This window comes from Megalobrama amblycephala, linkage group LG21, assembly GCF_018812025.1.
Source record: "Megalobrama amblycephala isolate DHTTF-2021 linkage group LG21, ASM1881202v1, whole genome shotgun sequence".
Classification (NCBI taxonomy): Eukaryota; Metazoa; Chordata; class Actinopteri; order Cypriniformes; family Xenocyprididae; genus Megalobrama; species Megalobrama amblycephala.
In genome coordinates this window covers 12,870,152-12,887,630 of record NC_063064.1, presented here as the reverse complement: position 1 = coordinate 12,887,630, position 17,479 = coordinate 12,870,152, and the positions used below count along the sequence as shown (strand labels likewise).

Below are 17,479 nucleotides of genomic sequence, written 5' to 3'. Positions count from 1 at the left end.
GTTTTTGAGGTGTTTGGCTCCCCGCAGAATGATAAAGTGACCAACAGTGAATATACTCTTGACGCAATAATCATTATAAAAATTGTTACATCAATTTAGAAATTGTGAAATCAACTAAGAAATCAGAAGATTAATAGGGGAATATGTAAATCAAGTAAACATTGAATTATGATGCTGATGGTAAATAGATCATTTGATAATCTAAAGATAACCATAAATAAACAAATTAAAAATATAATACTTAGTTTAGTTCAGAATTCAGTTCTGTATATACTCGACATAGGTATTACCAAAGACTATAGAATAAAGGGACTTTGGTATTACTACTACTAACAACAATAATTATTATTAGGCCTATCATCATTGTTACAAAAAGCTTATTAAAGGGTTAGTTCACCCAAAAATAAAAATTCTGTCATTTATTACTCACCCTCATGCGGTTCCACACCCGTAAGACCTTCGCAAATCTTTGGAACACAAATTAAGATATTTTAGTTAAAATCCAATGGCTCTGTGAGGCCTTCATAGGGAGCAATGATATTTCCTCTCTCAAGATCCATAAAGGTACTAAAAACACATCTAAATCAGTTCATGCGAGTACAGTGGTTCAATATTAATATTATAAAGTGAGAATATTTTTGGTGTGCCAAAAAACAAACAAACAAAATAACGACTTATATAGTGATGGCTGATTTTAAAACACTGCTTCAGGAAGCATTGGAGCATAATGAATCAGCGTGTCGAATCCGTTGTTTAGAGCGCCAAAGTCATGTGATTTCAGCAGTTTGGCGATCAGAATCATGATTCGATACGCTGATTCATTATGCTCTGATGCTTCCTGAAGCAGTGTTTTGAAATCGGCCATCACTATATAAGTCATTATTTTGTTTTGTTTTTTGGCACACCAAAAATATCGTTGCTTTATAATATTAATATTGAACCACTAATAAAAAAGATTTAAATATGTTTTTAGTACCTTTATGGATCTTGAGAGAGGAAATGTCATTGCTCCCTATGCAGGCCTCACGGAGCCATTGGATTTTAATCAAAATATCTTAATTTGTGTTCTGAAGATGAACAAAGGTCTTTCGGGTGTGGAACGGCATGAGGGTAAGTAATAAATGACAGAATTTGAATTTTTGGGTGAACTAACCCTTTAAAACACAATTATCATTTTATTCGTTTTTTTTTTAATATAATTTCTCTATTATCGTTTTCACTAAATATTGTATTTTAACTTGTCTATAGCTTTATTAGCTATTAATTAGATTATTTTCATACTTTTTGATTATCAAAATATTCATTCTGTTTTTCTGTGTATCTTTGTGTTACAAATTAGTTATCGATTTCTCAGTTGTTTATTGAGCAGCATATATGGGTTCCCGATCAATGTATCCCCCTGATTTTCCTCTTATTTCTTCTTATTATGCATAGTAATTAAAATTTGGGTTCCCCCTCGTGATTTGGCAAGATCTGGCAACACTGTGCTCCGCGTTCATGGCATTGTGAATGTGCGTGCGGCAGCAGTGGAGCCGGAAGGGGGAGCTGCGATTCCGTCCCCGCCTTCACGCTACAGGACAGCCCGGGGTCTAGCGCTGTCACAGCAGGCCTACTTCCGTCAGCTCTAGCGCAAACATCATTATTAAAAAAAATAACATTTACAGCCATCCAAGCCGTCCAAGCAGCGCGTTTGTGTATTTTTCAATACGGTAGGACATATCTGCACTCGGCCGCATCGGGGATTTTACTGTTTCATTTATGTGTGTAGCAGAATAAGCACACGTCACGACATAAATAGCACTTAAATAAAGACAAATGTGTTTGAGTGCAAAAATAACGAGATATAGCAAAGCAAACGGACTTTACATATGCACGGTCAGATTTAGTTCAGCTTTAGTGGGGTTTTTGTTTTTTGAACGGCGTGTTTTGGCGGAAATTGCTTTGGCTTTTATTTAAGGTAGCATGGGATGATTAGCACGCGAGCTCACGTTAGCCATTCAACTGCGCGCGCGTTGCCGCATATACTGTGGGAATAATGGCTAATATCTCACAGCAGCATATCATAAATATATTCGACATCGTAATGCAAGTTCTTGCACCTTTTTTTGTTGGTTTTGAAGTTCCGTTTGACAAAGGTTAGCGATTTAGCATTAATGCTAGCATATTTTCTAGGCAAAAGCATTGAGTGGTCCAGTATGCGACCATAAACACTCCTATTTTACAATCACATAATGTTACCTATTATTGCTCATGTCTCCTAATTAAAAAAATCTAATATTTGATCGTTCAGAATGAGGTTTGATTTGTGATTTGAAAACAACCTCAATGCAACTATTTATATTTTGCTCGAGGGGGTCCAAAGTCCAGCAAGGTTATAGGCTGTTTCTATCTGAATGCTTTATACACAGAGCTCTTCATTTCTACTAAATCACATGAAACACCTTTAGCCTCCAGTTTATACAGTTCTAGCTACATGCAGATTTCAAATGTTTATGGCTTGATTGCCCGCTGGTGCATTATACAAAATGAAATTAGATCTGCATTGTGCAGAGATTGTGTTGATACGTCACATGCCAATATAGAAAGAGCAGCCATACAGATGATCTTATATTACTGTTTTTCAGATTCAAAGAGGTTAATCTACGATGCAGTACAATTTTACCTGAATTAACTTTTTTTTTTAAGCTTTTCACGTTTATGTGTATAGTTGGTTTCGAACCGTTAGTCTAGATGATTATGCACAATTTGTACATTGATAATCTATAGATATAAATGACCTGTCAAAACTCATTAATTATGACCATACTTTGTCCAAAGAATAATAATTGCTTTAATTTAGTCCTTTGAAGATCATGAGAAACATAAATTTAGTTTTTGTCAAATTTTGACTGGTAGTGTTAATATTTATACCCCTTTTTTGTGTTCCAGGCTCCTGTGCAGGGTGGATTGACCTGTCATGAATGAGCCCATTGAAGGCGGTGCGATCTCGTTCGACGAGTATGTGCGGCAGAAGGCGCGCACTATACCTCAGCACCGCATGAAAGAGTTTCTGGAGTCGCTGGCCTCCAAAGGCCCAGAGGTGCTGCAGGAGTTCAGTCAGCAGACCAGCGGCACCACCACCACTATGGTGTACCAGCAGGGTGCCAACTGCATCTACACGGACAGCACAGAGGTGGCAGGGTCGTTGTTGGAGCTGGCATGTCCGGTAGGAATAGAATCACTTTTTTTATTGTTGTTTTAGCTGTTAATTATGAAGTTAACTAAGTAGTCACATTTCTATTTTATCTTTGCGCAGGTACAGGTGACTTCTACACAGATCTCCCCCCAGCTGGCTGCAGCTGTGCATCAAGCATCTGAACAGCAGATCCAAGTACAGGTTTGACTCTGTCATTCTGTTTTTGTGCATCTTATCTACGGGGCAGTTATACAACGTTTACCAGGCAAACTGACGTTGTTGGATTAAAGTCGGCATGAAGTAGTGATAGTCTTTTCTTCTTTATTGTGATGTATATCAGAGTGAAGCGGCTTCTTGAACAAGTGAAAATGTAGGGCGGGACTTGATTGTTATGAAAAGAGATGTTGCTGCACATGAATTTGAATTTTTTTTTTTTTTAAATATCGATGTGCACAGATAAATCATTTATAAGAAATACTGCAATATTCCATTAATAAAAAATAAGAATTCATTTTGATTTCATGGTGACTTTAAAGAGATAGTTCACCTAAAAATTAAAATTCTGTATCACCATCATGCTGTTCCAAATCTGTATGACTTTTCTTGTTAGGAACACAAAATAAGATGTTTTGAAGAATGTTGGTCACCAACAGTTTTGGTAAGCATTGATGTTGAATGTATGAAAAAATAAAAAATCAGACAGGATAGAAAATAGCTTTTTACTTCTAAATGATGTTGTTTTTTGTTGTAAAAAATCTTGCTGGCATTATAAGAGGACCTCAAAGAACATTATAACATTTTTAAAAGTGCAGTTTATGAACTCTTTAAAATATTTTTTTTCTCCTTATTTTGAGAAATTAATACTTTTATTCAGCAAGGATGCAATAAATTGATCAAAAGTGACAGTAAAAACATTTAAAATGTTACAAAAAAATTCAAATTTCAAATACAAGTTTAAAACACAAAATTTCAAATAAATGCTGTTCCTTGCTGTTGTTTTGAATTTTCTATTCCTCAAAAAAAAAAAAAAAAAAAAATCCTGAAAAACTTGTATCACAGTTTCCATGTAAATATATATATAAAAATTAAGCACAACAAGTTTTAAACATTGATAAGAAATGTTAGTTGAACACTAAATCATTAAAAATATTTTTTTTCCCTTTTAGGCATGTGACGGTATCAAATTTTCATGTTGAGATAATTGTTGAAGCTTTTATCACGGTATATGGTATTATCACCATATTGAAATAAGTTGAAAAAAGTTTGTCATACTACTTGTTACAAAAAGAACTTTCAACATATAAATACAATAAAGCAATACACAAATGTATAAAGTAAACAAATCTTTCAAACAGATTAAAGTGCAAAAGAATCACAAAGAAAAATGGGTATTACTTTACAATAAGGTCTCATTATTTAACATTAGTTAATGCATTAACTAACATTAACAATGAGCAACAAGCTACAGTTGTTACAGTTAAAAATACAACTTATTTCATGTTAGCTCAGGTCCATTAAATAATACAGTAACGACTTTTGATTTTAATAAAGTGTTATTAAATGTTGAAATTAAGATTAATAAATGTTCTATAAGTATTTTTCATTGTCAGTTTAACTTATGAATTAAATAATGTTGAATAATAGAGTTTTATTGTAAAGTGTGACTGAACAATAAAGAATTAGAACATCTGATTGGCTGTTTAAAACATTTAAATACTGTAGCAGCTGAAGTGCAGCTGCTTTGATTTTGGGGGGTAACCGCTGCATTTCTGCTGTTGCATCAGCGCCATCTGCTGTCAGAGAGTGAACGTGCACTTTCATTTAGAGCGTCTCCTTGTTGTTTACATCAGTGCGCGTGCCTCTTTGATGCAGCATACAGCAGTGTTGTGCATTTTAAACGGTTGATAGGTAAAGTGTTCTTAAAATGCATTCTAAAAATCAGAATAATTCATAATAAATAATTATTCGCGGTATTTTGAAGTGCTCACTATAACAATATCACGCATTTTCATTATTGTGAAATATCGTATTACCGTATACTGGCACATGTCTATTCCATTTACAAAAAGAAAATACACACCAGTGTGCAAATTTTTCAGGAAAACAATGACGTACACGGCAAAACTTCAGGCCATTGGGCCATTTTGTGGTGCCCTTCTGTAAATACCTCTCCATCTCCCCATTGGCAGGTGCAGATCCAGGGTGAGCAGGGTCAGACAGTTGGCCAGGTACTTCAGGTGGCATCTCCCACCCAACAGCAGCTACAAGGCGTTACCACAACACAGCTGGTACAACAGGGGGAACTTACAGAGGAACAACAACAACAGGTAATGCACACAAATAGATGATCAGCTTCTACAGTTTATGCATTTTAGATTCATATCGTAACCTGTGTATGTCTCTCAGATCCAGGCTCAGCTGGTGGCAGCAGTTGCCGGTGGTCAGCAGATTCAGATTCAGACTGTGGAGGCTCTGTCCCCCCCTCAGCAGCAGGGCTCCCCTAGGGAGGCAGAGAGACGACCTGGAGCCTCACCTGCTGTCCTCCAGCCTGCAAAGAAACGCAAGGTGGACGTCCCAACAGTTGTGTCCTACTCGCTTCCTCAAGGGCAGCAGCTGGCTACTGTACTGGCCATCCCACAGGGCCAACAGCAGGGCTACTTGTCACTTCGACCAGATCTGCTGACCGTTGATAGCACTCATCTCTACAGTGCCACCGGTACCATCACAGGCCCAGCGGGTGAGACCTGGACCATACCCGTGTACTCGGCCCCACAGCAGCAAGGCGTGGCCCACATCGCCATCCCTCAGGAAGCCTACAGCACCGTGCAGGTACAGGCCTCGCCTACCGATAAAGACAAAGACAAGATGGTAATTGGTGCATCTCAGGCTGCTGGGGCAGTGGCCGTTCCGGTGTCTGGCTCGGGAGTGACCACTCAGGAGGAAGTTGTACATTCGCTGTTCCCAGCACAGTTTATGAATGGAAACATTCACATTCCTGTAGCAGTGCAGACTGTAGGGGGCGCTTACACTGGGACAACGCAGGCCCTTCACATATGGGATCCGCAGCAGCAGCAGCAGCACATACAGGATGGGGAGGCTCAGGAACAACAGCTCCACCTGCAGGTGAATATATTCTAGGAGGAATCCTGCATGCTTGAGTATTCATAGCTTCCAGGCCATCTTAAGTAATTTTGGATTTTTTTTTAGCAGGTGATGTGCATTTAACTGTAGTGAAAATTTAGCATCACTTCTTTGGCATAGTAATGTGTCAATGATGATGTTCTGTGTTTATCAGGCGCAGACAGAGGCGGAACCACAAGTGGAACCTCCTCCTGAGATGGTCCTCCCAAATACGCTGAAGCCTGAGGAAGGACTGGAGGTGTGGAGGCTTTGGGTTCAGCGCAAAAATGATGAGCTGGACAAGAATGAACAAAATAAGCTGGCACCTATTGGACGTGAGTTTGTTTCTGTCTCTACCTCTCTTTTTATATACCGCCGCTCAATATAGGGTTGGCACTATACTAAAATTTCAGTAGTTGATAGCAATATGAGTGAAATTTCATGATAAAATAAAGCAACAGCCTTCAAAAATTTCTCAATTATGTGTGCGCATGCACCTGTAAGTATTCAAAAGCAGCTGCCAATCTGCACTTGGGTACAGAATTGAGTCAGTAGTTGGTACTACTTTATTTATGTAATTATATATATATATATATATATATTTGTTTGTTTGTCAATTTTAGTATTGGTAGTTCTTATTAAGTGTTTTAAAGTGCCCCTATTATGCTATTTGGAAGGTTCCTAATTCTGTTTAGGAGGTCTCCTACAACAGGTTTACATGCATCAAAGGTCAAAAACACTTTCATTTTCTCATAATATAAATTGCACATCACCACATTTTTAAATGATTCTTAAACGACTTGTCAGATGATTCAGTCTCTTTAAATCCCTCCTTTCTGTGAGCCTGCTCTGCTCTGATTGGCCAGCCGGCCCAGTCTGTTGTGATTGGTCTACCTCTTACAGCGCGTGTCGGAAGCAAAACGCCCATTATCATAACTGGTTCAGCTCCGGAGCTTCCTAAAGCTCAGCAACTGTACACACTGTAAAGACGGTAACAATGGCATCGATTTTACCATATCAATCCGAGCGCGAGTCTGATGATGAAATATTGGAAGAACTAGTTAATCGATCCGAACATTGAGCAGGACGTTTCTCAGTGATATTCTACTCAGTTTGACGTTCATCATAAGATGTTGCAACTGTAATTCCTCACCATCAGCATTGTGTATGTTCATCAACAAACTGATGTGTATATTTCCAATTTATTGTGGTGTCATGGGAACTATATTATTAACAGTGCATATGCTAGTCGAGCACTACCGTGAATGACTAATGCAACATTAAAGTTTGTAAAACATCTTGCTCCATTCTTTATCATTATTCAGAGTAGTAAGAACGACAGACAATATGCATTAGTAGACTCAGGTGACACCGCATGAAAGGTAATATTCAAAAATCCATAATAGGGGCACTTTAATTCTGCATGGTCACTAGAGTGTTAATGCATCCGTTTAAAATGTATTACATTTTTTATAGAATGTTTTACAGTCACTATTTAATATCTTAAATATCTTGAAAAGTATATAAAAGTAAACTTGTAAAAAATGTTATTTGCTGTTTTGGTGTAATTCTTTCATGAATAAATACAGCTAAAAACTGTAACTTGAAAACATATCATTTTTAAAGAGTAGAAAGAGAAATTGATGCTTTTTTTTTTTTTTTTTTTTTTTTGCAAGGATGCAATAAATTGACCAAAAGTGACAGTAAAGACATTTATAATGTTACGAAAGATTTCAAATAAATGCTGCTGTTTTTTTTTCTTCTTTCTATTTAAAGATTCCTGAAAAAAAAGTATTTTGTGGACTGTTTCCACAAAAATGTTAAGCAGCACAACTGTTTTCAACATTCAACAACATTAAAATAAATCTTACTGAACCCAAACTTTTGAACAGTAGTGTATATATATATATATATATATATATATATATATATATATATATATATACAGTCCAGTCCAAAAGTTTGGAACCACTAAGATTTTTTATGTTTTTAAAAGAAGTTTCGTCTGCTCACCAAGGCTACATTTATTTAATTAAAAATACAGTAAAAACAGTAATATTGTGAAATATTATTACAATTTAAAATAACTGTGTACTATTTAAATATATTTGACAAAGTAATTTATTCCTGTGATCAAAGCTGAATTTTCAGCATCATTAGTCTTCAGTGTCACATGATCCTTCAGAAATCATTCTAATATGCTGATCTGCTGCTCAAGAAACATTTAATGTGTACAATTGTACAACATATTTGTGTACAATATTTTTTTTTCAGGATTATTTGAATAGAAAGTTCAAAAGAACAGTGTTTATCTGAAATCTAATCTTTTGTAACATTATAAATGTCTTTACTGCCACTTTTGTTTGATTTAATGCATCCTTGCTGAATACAAGTTTTCATTTCTTTTCAAAAAAATAAAAATAAAAATTCTTACTGACCCCAAACTTTTGAACGGTAGTGTATAATGCTACAGAAGCTTTGTATTTCAGATAAATGCTGTTCTTTTGAACTTTCTATTCATCAAGGAATCCTGAAAAAAAAATTACACAACTGTTTTCAACATTGAAAATAATCATAAATGTTTATTGAGCAGCAAATCAGCATATTAGAATGATTTCTGAAGGATCATGTGACACTGAAGACTGGAGTAACGATGCTGAAAATTCAGCTTTGCATCACAGGAATAAATTACTTTGTCAAATATATTTAAATAGTACACAGTTATTTTAAATTGTAATAATATTTCACAATATTACTGTTTTTTACTGTATTTTTAATTAAATAAATGTAGCCTTGGTGAGCAGATGAAACTTCTTTTAAAAACATTAAAAATCTTAGTGGTTCCAAACTTTTGGACTGTACTGTATATATAAAAATTAAAAAAAAAAAAAAATCTATTTAAGTCTTTAAAGGTCTTAAATTTCATTCCCAACATGTAGAGTCCATGGTCAAAACTGATCTATTTTTGTCAAGCCTTTAGTGATGTTAATTAATATCTGTCTCTGCAGGTCGACAGCCACTGCGCTTCCAGGACGACCTTGTGTCAAGTTCAGTGGGCGAGTTGAACTTGGCTCTGTCCCTGATGACCCAAGAGGCTCGTGGGCTGGAGGGGGAGCCATTTGAGCCTGATTCACTATACTATGTATTTTTATGTATACAGAAAGTATGTCCTATTTCTCCTTACGTAATGCCTTCTTTTGTTTCTACTGTTTCTGTTGGATCTTTTGTTTGCATAAGCTGATTTCTTTTTCTTGTATTTGTACAGTACATGTTTGAGAATGGTAGGGTAGACGACATCTTCTCTGATCAGTACTACAGCCGGTTTTGTCAGTGTTTACACAAAATTCTCGAGGAGTGGAGGCCCAGTGTTCACCCTCTTGGTAAGAAGTATGTATGTGTATTAAAATGATCTATTTTGGAGTCTTGTGGAGTGTATGTTGATTGTTAATGTATTTGCCAGGCTATATTATCCCAAGTCATGTGACCGAGGAGATGCTATGGGAGTGTAAGCAGCTGGGAGCTCATTCTCCATCCACTCTTCTTACTACACTGATGTACTTCAACACCAAGTGAGCCTCCTTTCATTCTCAATTCTTTAAAGATTGTAGCAGTGAGTGCTCTGGGGTTTAAAATGTTGCCTCTGCACAGGTACTTTCACTTGACTACAGTTGAGCAGCATATGAAAGTGGCCTTCTCCAAAGTGCTCAGACACACTAAGAAGAACCCCACCAACCCTAAAGACAAGAGTACCAGCATCCGCTACCTGAAAGGAGTCGGGCCCCACCATGTTGGACAGAAAGGTTAGCCATTAAATAAGGCTGGATGTTGTCACGTTTCAAGATAAATATAAACTTTACACTTACGTATTGTGTACACTACTGTTTAAAAGTTTGGGATCAGTAAGAATCCTTTTGTTTTGAAAATGGTTTTTGAAAGTAGTCTCCTATAATGCTCACTATTGTTTTCTGTTTCAATATGTTAAATTGTAATTTATCCCTGTGATGTCAAAGCTGAATTTTCAGCATCATTACTCATTACATCAGGGGTACTCAAGTTCAGAGGCCAAGAGGGCCGCATTTTAACCAAATGAAACACGAAGGGCCACAAATTATAACTTGGATCGTAAGACTTTTTTTAGGCCTACTTAAGACAATATTTGTAGTTTTACTGTTTATTTACTAAAAGTGCAGTTTATTATCTAGCTAAGTCTTAATAGTTGGTGTCCTTTTTAAAGTGTCACTGAACATGATAAATGGCATTTAAAAAAAGGATTAATAGCTTGTCTTGCTGTATTCTTAATGTGCAAATGCATAAAGAAAAACAAGAACTGATGAAAAGAAATCCTTATTCATTTGAAATGTCTGCATTGTTTTCACAAGAAATTTAAGGTCTGGCTGTTGTTCACTGGCTGATGAGAGTTTGTCCATCTGACGAAAACATTGCACTTTTTTATAGTCTTTTTATACTCCATTGCACCTTTTTTAACACTTTATAGCACCTATTTATACTCAGAGAATAAATGTTTTATTATTTGTATTATTACCCACATTTTAATTTCCAAAAATCAAAAAATCGTTTTTTTTCTTCTTTTTTTTTAATGTCCAATCACAATCTCATGAATTATCGAACTATAACCAACATTGTAAACATGATAAATAAGATTCTCCGTGAGCTCAATGATGACAGATCTGTAATAGTTGCGCTCTTTGCTTCTGTTTATAACACATTGACATTAAGAATAAAAGGTTTGTTTTTCATGCTGCTCGGCAACTTACACACTGCAAGGTTTGAGGAATGTCAACTGCATTTCATCATGGAAAAATAAGGTTACTTTGTTTTTTTACTTGCGCGCACAGTCTCGAGCCTTTGGCGTTCACGAACACAAGTGCTCGACACATGCGCACAAGAGAGATTCATGCTTGTCTAGTCTTTTTCGCTCAAATAGTTGCAATAAAATGTCTTTGTACTTGTTTAAAATTAGAGTTGCTGGTATCTTTTAATCCCCTCAAACGAGCGCTCTTCAACACGGTCGGCTATTGTGTTTTTTATTACTCTTGTTCTGTCCTCTCCGTTTCTTTTCAGACTGAAACAACAGCCCGTTTCAGTGCTGACACCTTGTGGACAAACTAAATTAGTGCAAAAACTATTCAATGTGCGCGTGCAAAGTGCCTTCAGTTTATATTATATTGTTCTTTGCGGTTAGAAAAACTGTGCTGCGCGCGTACAGTGCGCGTGACGCTGTTAACCTCAGCAGAGAACGCGTTACAGCGTCACGCGCACTGTACAGTTTTCTAACCGCAAGTGAACAATGTAAAAAACTGAAGGCACTTTGCACGCGCACATTGAATAGTTTTTGCACAAATTTAGTTTGTCCACAAGGTGTCAGCACTGAAACGGCTGTTGAACGCAAATTATAATAAAAATACATTTATATGTAGCATGATGCGGGCCACAAATTTAATGCTGACGGGCCGGATGCGGCCCGCGGGCCGCCTGTTGAGTACCCTTACATTACATGATCCTTCAGAAATCATTCTAATATGCTGATTTGCTGCTCAAGAAACATTTCTTATCATTATCAATGTTGATAACAGTTGTGCTGCATAATGTTCAAATGTTTCCAAAGTTATAATTACCATTGATCAACCAATATGGGTGTAATACTAGAGTTGTCAAAAGAACTGACTTTGCTACCAATCGGTACTGAAATCTTTAAAATATGACGCTTTGAGCGCTGTTGAGCGGATTCATAAATACCTCTGATTTGCCATTGTGTTGATGCGCTCATCGGATATGTCTGTGATTGGCTACAACAGTGTTGGGCACGTTACTTTAAAAATAATTAGTTATAGTTACTAGTTACTTCTCACAAATAGTAACAGAGTTAGTAACTGAGTTACATCATTATAAAAGTAACTAATTACCAGGGAAAGTAACTATTGCGTTATTTAAAAAAAAAAAAAAAAAAAAGTCAAATAACTTGAATGCCCCCAATATTAAATATAAGTCTAAGAATAAATTATTCTTGAACCGACTCGTGACTCATGATCCGCTCTTTCTTATAAAATTTCTCTGTACTGTACAATAGCCTACGTGTTTGTAGCCATTAAAGAAAATGTAGTTTCATATTTATGTTTAAATAGTCCTATGTTATGTTTTAAATTAATTTACTTGATTATGAAAAGTGAACAGCATGAGTAAGATGCATCATAAGATGCGCAGTATATCGGGAGTCATGGAGTGGGTCAGACATGATTTTAAACACTTAAGTTTTGTTTGGTAGAAATCCTTTCTTTAAAGTGAATTTCGTTTTGTAAAAATTGTATCTTAATTTTAATCAATGTTTCATTAACCAATTGCCTGGATTTAATAAATAAGAAGCAAATATAGCAGACAATATAATCATGGCAAGCACGGGCGCGATCACTGGCGCGTGAACTGGAGCGCGTCTTACAGGCTATAGAACCGAAACTCAGCGTATAGGCTGCTTGCCTCGCAGACAAGAGAAAAATATCTATAGAAAGCTTGAAATATCTAAAAACGAAAAGAAATAGGCTACTCTGATTATGTAGCCAACATTCTCTCTCTAGGCGCGTCCAGTATATGCGGCGATGATGAGAGTCAGCAATGTCAACTTCATCTTCGCAGCCGACACTGATTAAGAAAACATTACTTTATTAATAAACAATTAAAATCTCCTTGCTGTTTTGGTCACATTCATAATTATTACTTTTGCCGGTTCTTTATGGCAAGTGTCATGCGTGCGCTTGAGTGCTATATAGCCTATATTACATAAACGCTCATTATTATGGTTTATTCTCTCCAGTATTTAAGAAATTAAATTAATATAAATGTGATTAGTCAACTAATGGCTTAAATGAATAACTACTAGTCGACTAGAAAAACTTATTTCACATATTTTCGATCCAGCATGTCACAAAGGGTATTCTGCTTTGAGCTCGCGCTCAGCTCGCATGCTCACAGACACACACAGAGCATCGTTCATTATTATCAGTTTAAAATTAGCCTATATTTGTGTAGGCTATTACTAACCGCAGCACACACCAGAGAAAAATCTTTGCAGGTCCTATATGGCTGAGAGAGAGATGAAAACTGCATATGTGAGCTCAATTATAGTAACGTGGCATTTTTTTTGCCAGTAACGGTAACGGCGTTGTAACGGGAGAAAAAGTAATTCGTTTGATTACTCGTTACTGAAAAAAGTAACGGCGTTAGTAACGCTGTTTATTTATAACGCCGTTATTCCCATCACTGGGCTACAATAATCAAGGCACGGGAGTGTTTGAAAGCAACGGAAGTGTTTGAATTTGAAAGAGGGAGCTTTTCAAAGCAGGCGACTATCAGTGGACCGGTTCGCGATAGAAGCCTGCTTTCAAACGCTTCTGTGTGTATCTGTGTAAGCGCTCAGTGAAGAGTTTCATTGATGACTATTTACGTTTTTGAAGCGTTTATCATTGTAGCCAATCACAGACATATCTGATGAGCGCGTGAACAGTGGCCAATCAGAGGTGTTTACAAATCCGCTCAACATTTTTAAAATTTCTGTACCGACAATTGTACTTTTGACAACTCCATGTAATACTACAGCTGTATCTATTAGGGGTGTAACGGTACACAGAAGTTACGGTTCGGCACAAACCTCAGTTTTGTGGTCACCTTTCGGTACAATAGCAAAAATGGTCACTTTAGTTTTAGGGTCCAACTCTCACTAGTAACTAACTATTAACTTCTGCCTCAAACCCCGAATTACTGCTTATTAAGGTTAAGTTTAGGTATTGGGTAGGATTATGGGATGTAGAATATGATCATGCAGAATAAGTAGGGGTGTAACGATACGCTCAGGTCACGATACGGTACGTATCTCGATACAGAGTTCACGATACGATACGTATCACGATATTTTGAACAAAAAATAACATAAAAACTGAAATTCAAACAAGATTTATTAAAAAAACATGAACAAATTTCAATAATTTTCCTTGTTGTACATACAAGATCACATTTCAATAAAATAAATAAATATAAAATTTTAATAAAAACCTTCTGTATTCAAATTAACAGTTGAATAGGGCTGTCTGTCACTGAAAAAAAATGTTAAATTTAACATGAACTTAGAATTATGAATAGGGGCCGTTCACATATCGCGTCTAAAAACGCGTGGAAGGCGCGGCCGCACCGCTTCTCCTTCTTTCCAAAGCGATTGCGCTCCCGTGGCGTCGGTCGTTGCTATGCAACCATGAACTGAGCTCTCCAAGAGGATCAGGATGTTTCTGCAAAGGATAAATTATTTCTAGCCCTTGCATTAGTTTTACTACGAGATATATTGATGGAGATAAGATATAAAAACCACCATGAACAGCTATGATCAGCTGTTCGGCTGAGCTTTTGATGTTTTGTTACGGAAAGGCCATAGCTGATCGGTTGATTCTTGTCACACGACCTGCGGTGCGCTTGCGGCATTCTGAGAAGTTGAGAATTGCATGCGCGTCGCGACCGCGTTGATCCCATTATGAGCGCGCCTGCCGCCCGGCTACATTTGAAAATAATAACTGACTTGCACGCGGAAAAGACGCAATATGTGAACGGCCCCTAACTTAAAGCAAAGCATCGCAAGCGTCTTTTGCTTTTCTGTGAGCACAGCTGTTGCTGTGCACTGCGGTGAAAGAAAGTCACGACTTTTCTCACGCGACCATGCAAGAGACTGACATGAGAAACGTTTAAACCTGCTTGCAAGATTCAATGTGTGCCCGAAACACTTACTGAACTAGAGAGCTGATTGAGACACACCATCTACGATAAATCGTTACTCCCCTAATACTTATAGTAATTTAAAAATGTGGTAGCATTGGATCTGGACAGGAAGGATAACTCTGGGAGTTGGAAGGGGTGTGTCGCGATTCTGCCTTCTCACATCGCGATACAGGTTCGTGGACCTGCGTATCGCGATTTCGGTTTCATATCGCATATCGTTACAGCCCTAAGAATAAGGCATTAATATCTTTATAAGTACTAATAAACAGCCAATGTCTTAGTAATATGTATGTTAAGCATCAGATCCACAATGCAAGGTTTCTTTTCATTTATTTTGAACACAGTAGTGCAAATCAGTTTGTTCCACCTAGTGGCATTTAGTCCCCTAGTTGGTGCAGTACAGCCTCCTTAAGTGTAGTAAGCACTAAGTAGTAAACAGAAATGCACTCTTGCATAGGTCATATTTTTTTGCAGGGCTGATTTAAAAAACAAAAAGTATTTGGTCACAATCAGCTACAAAACTGAAAAGCATCTCATGTTATAAAAGTACAAAATAAACAGAATAATGAAAAATAAAATGTGTGCATTAGGAGTGTTACAATTTGCTCCACTTAAATTATATTTAAACATTCAAAGTTTTAGCCCAACCATCCTATACTTAATTTTCAGTGTTCCGCTACTTTTTGCACACAGCTGAGAGCATGACCCTTCCAAAGTATACTCCTTTGTTCGTGAGCACAGAAAGACTTATTCGATGCGTGCATGCATTTAGAGGTCATTCGCATATGCGCCGTTCTTCTTCTGCTCTTTTTCCGGTTGTAGCAAACAGTTTTGCATTACCGTGCACACCCCCTTCTGGATTGGAGTGTAGATCGTCTGTGACTGACTGTATTTGTCGTCTTACTGCATGAACCAAACCGTGACGTCTGTACCATACGTTTCAGGATGAATACATGTACCTGTTACACCCCTAGTATCAATAGTAACTGGTAAAAAAAAAAAAAAAAAAATCCAGCCCTGGTCATGGAAACTTCTAAATTATGCCTGTATTATAAATGAAGACATTAGAAATACTTTTGTGTAATTGTACTGTGAACAACTGGAAAAGTTCATAAATTCATTGGTCAAAAACTGTGGAAAGTTATAAATCTCATCTTTATTTGGTTGTAGTGACAGATGACATGTACGCAGAACAGGCTGAGGACCCAGAGAACCCGCTGCGTTGTCCTATCAAACTCTATGACTTTTACCTCTTCAAATGGTGAGCCACTGATTTTATCAAATATGTATATCGTTAGCCTCATAGCATAATTGCCTAAGTCATTCATTTTCAAATGATACTTAGGCAATTATGCTATGAGGCTAACGATATTATAAAATAACTTTCCTTTTCTGCCTCTCCCTAATTTTTTTTATTGTCTGTTCTCAGCCCTCAGACTGCCAAGGGTCGTAATGACACATATTACCTGACGCCAGAGCCGGTTGTGGCACCGAACAGCCCTATTTGGTACTCCACTCAGCCAATCACGAGCGAGCAACTGGAGCACATGCTAACACGCATCATGATGGTGCGGGAAATCCAGGAGATGATCTCCATTGCGCAGGCCAATGTACACTGAGACAAGATGAGGGCAAAGAAAAGAAATCAAGATGGAATAATAGAGAGCAGCTTTCTCCAGCTCTCCGTCTTGCCATCATCATCTCCTTTCTCAAAGAGACTGAATCAAGTTGCCTCTGCAGCCTCTCCTTATATTCATTCATGATTAAAAGGAAAGCGAGAGGTTCAAGAGGGGTTTTCAATGAACTGGACATACATACGGGCCTTTTTTTGTTTTAGATACAGGAACCTACTTCTGTTTGTTCGCCTAATGGCCATTGAAACGTATTTGCCCAGATCCCTCGATGTGTGCATTTTCTCTTTCTGCCATGTATGTTACGCTCCATCTGTCTTCACACTGTCTTCTCTCTCTGTTTATTTTCTGTAAGGATCTGGTGTTTTTTAAGACCGCAGGCTAAACTGAAGTCGTTATTGGCTGTGGACTGGAATACCATGTGATTGTCAGGTGAATATACATTTAAAAACATGGCCTCATCGATCTGTAATGCCTAACACAACCCCCGCTCACCCCCAGGAGCTTGCAGTAGCAGAGTTCACGTACCTGAGGAGTGTATTATACATGAAGACTTTTTGGTTCTGTTTTTATTTTTTTTATATATATACATGCATCTATGGTAACCTGATATGTATTGATATTATAGTGGTGCTGGAGAATCGAAGCCTGTCTTTTCAAACATGCTTTTTTGTACAGTGAATTACCTGTATGTGTCGTCTTTGACCCTTTCAGCAGTCTTTGGACAATTCTGCCACACAAACACACATGGGCCTCATTCATGACATAGTTCACTAAACTA

The 17,479-nt window shown here is 37.2% G+C and overlaps 1 protein-coding gene across 3 annotated transcripts; it reads left to right on the top strand.

Annotated features, from left to right (window-relative positions):
• The first annotated feature begins 1,489 nt into the window (after positions 1–1,489).
• Positions 1,490–17,380, top strand: qrich1 (glutamine-rich 1). Of its 3 annotated transcripts, none has more exons than XM_048173551.1 (13): positions 1,490–1,709; positions 2,929–3,205; positions 3,296–3,376; positions 3,786–3,833; positions 5,365–5,502; positions 5,582–6,298; positions 6,471–6,630; positions 9,304–9,458; positions 9,561–9,675; positions 9,756–9,864; positions 9,944–10,095; positions 16,238–16,328; positions 16,497–17,380. In XM_048173551.1, exons 2-13 carry the CDS (start codon positions 2,957–2,959, stop codon positions 16,684–16,686), a joined length of 2,205 nt encoding a protein of 734 aa, XP_048029508.1. In that variant the 5' UTR covers positions 1,490–1,709; positions 2,929–2,956; the 3' UTR covers positions 16,687–17,380. The 3 variants fall into 3 exon arrangements, with proteins under 3 accessions (XP_048029508.1, XP_048029510.1, XP_048029509.1); XM_048173552.1 differs by lacking the exon at positions 1,490–1,709 and adding an exon at positions 1,826–2,135; XM_048173553.1 differs by lacking the exon at positions 3,786–3,833 and having other exon boundaries at positions 1,491–1,709.
• Positions 17,381–17,479: the final 99 nt, after the last annotated feature.

Excerpts from the sequence above, each read along its gene's own strand:
- qrich1 (XM_048173551.1), top strand. The coding sequence starts at position 2,957 with ATGAATGAGCCCATTGAAGGCGGTGCGATCTCGTTCGACGAGTATGTG. Across the intron at positions 5,503-5,581 it reads CAGAGGAACAACAACAACAG|ATCCAGGCTCAGCTGGTGGC; the intron begins GTAATGCACACA and ends TATGTCTCTCAG. Across the intron at positions 9,676-9,755 it reads GCCCAGTGTTCACCCTCTTG|GCTATATTATCCCAAGTCAT; the intron begins GTAAGAAGTATG and ends TGTATTTGCCAG.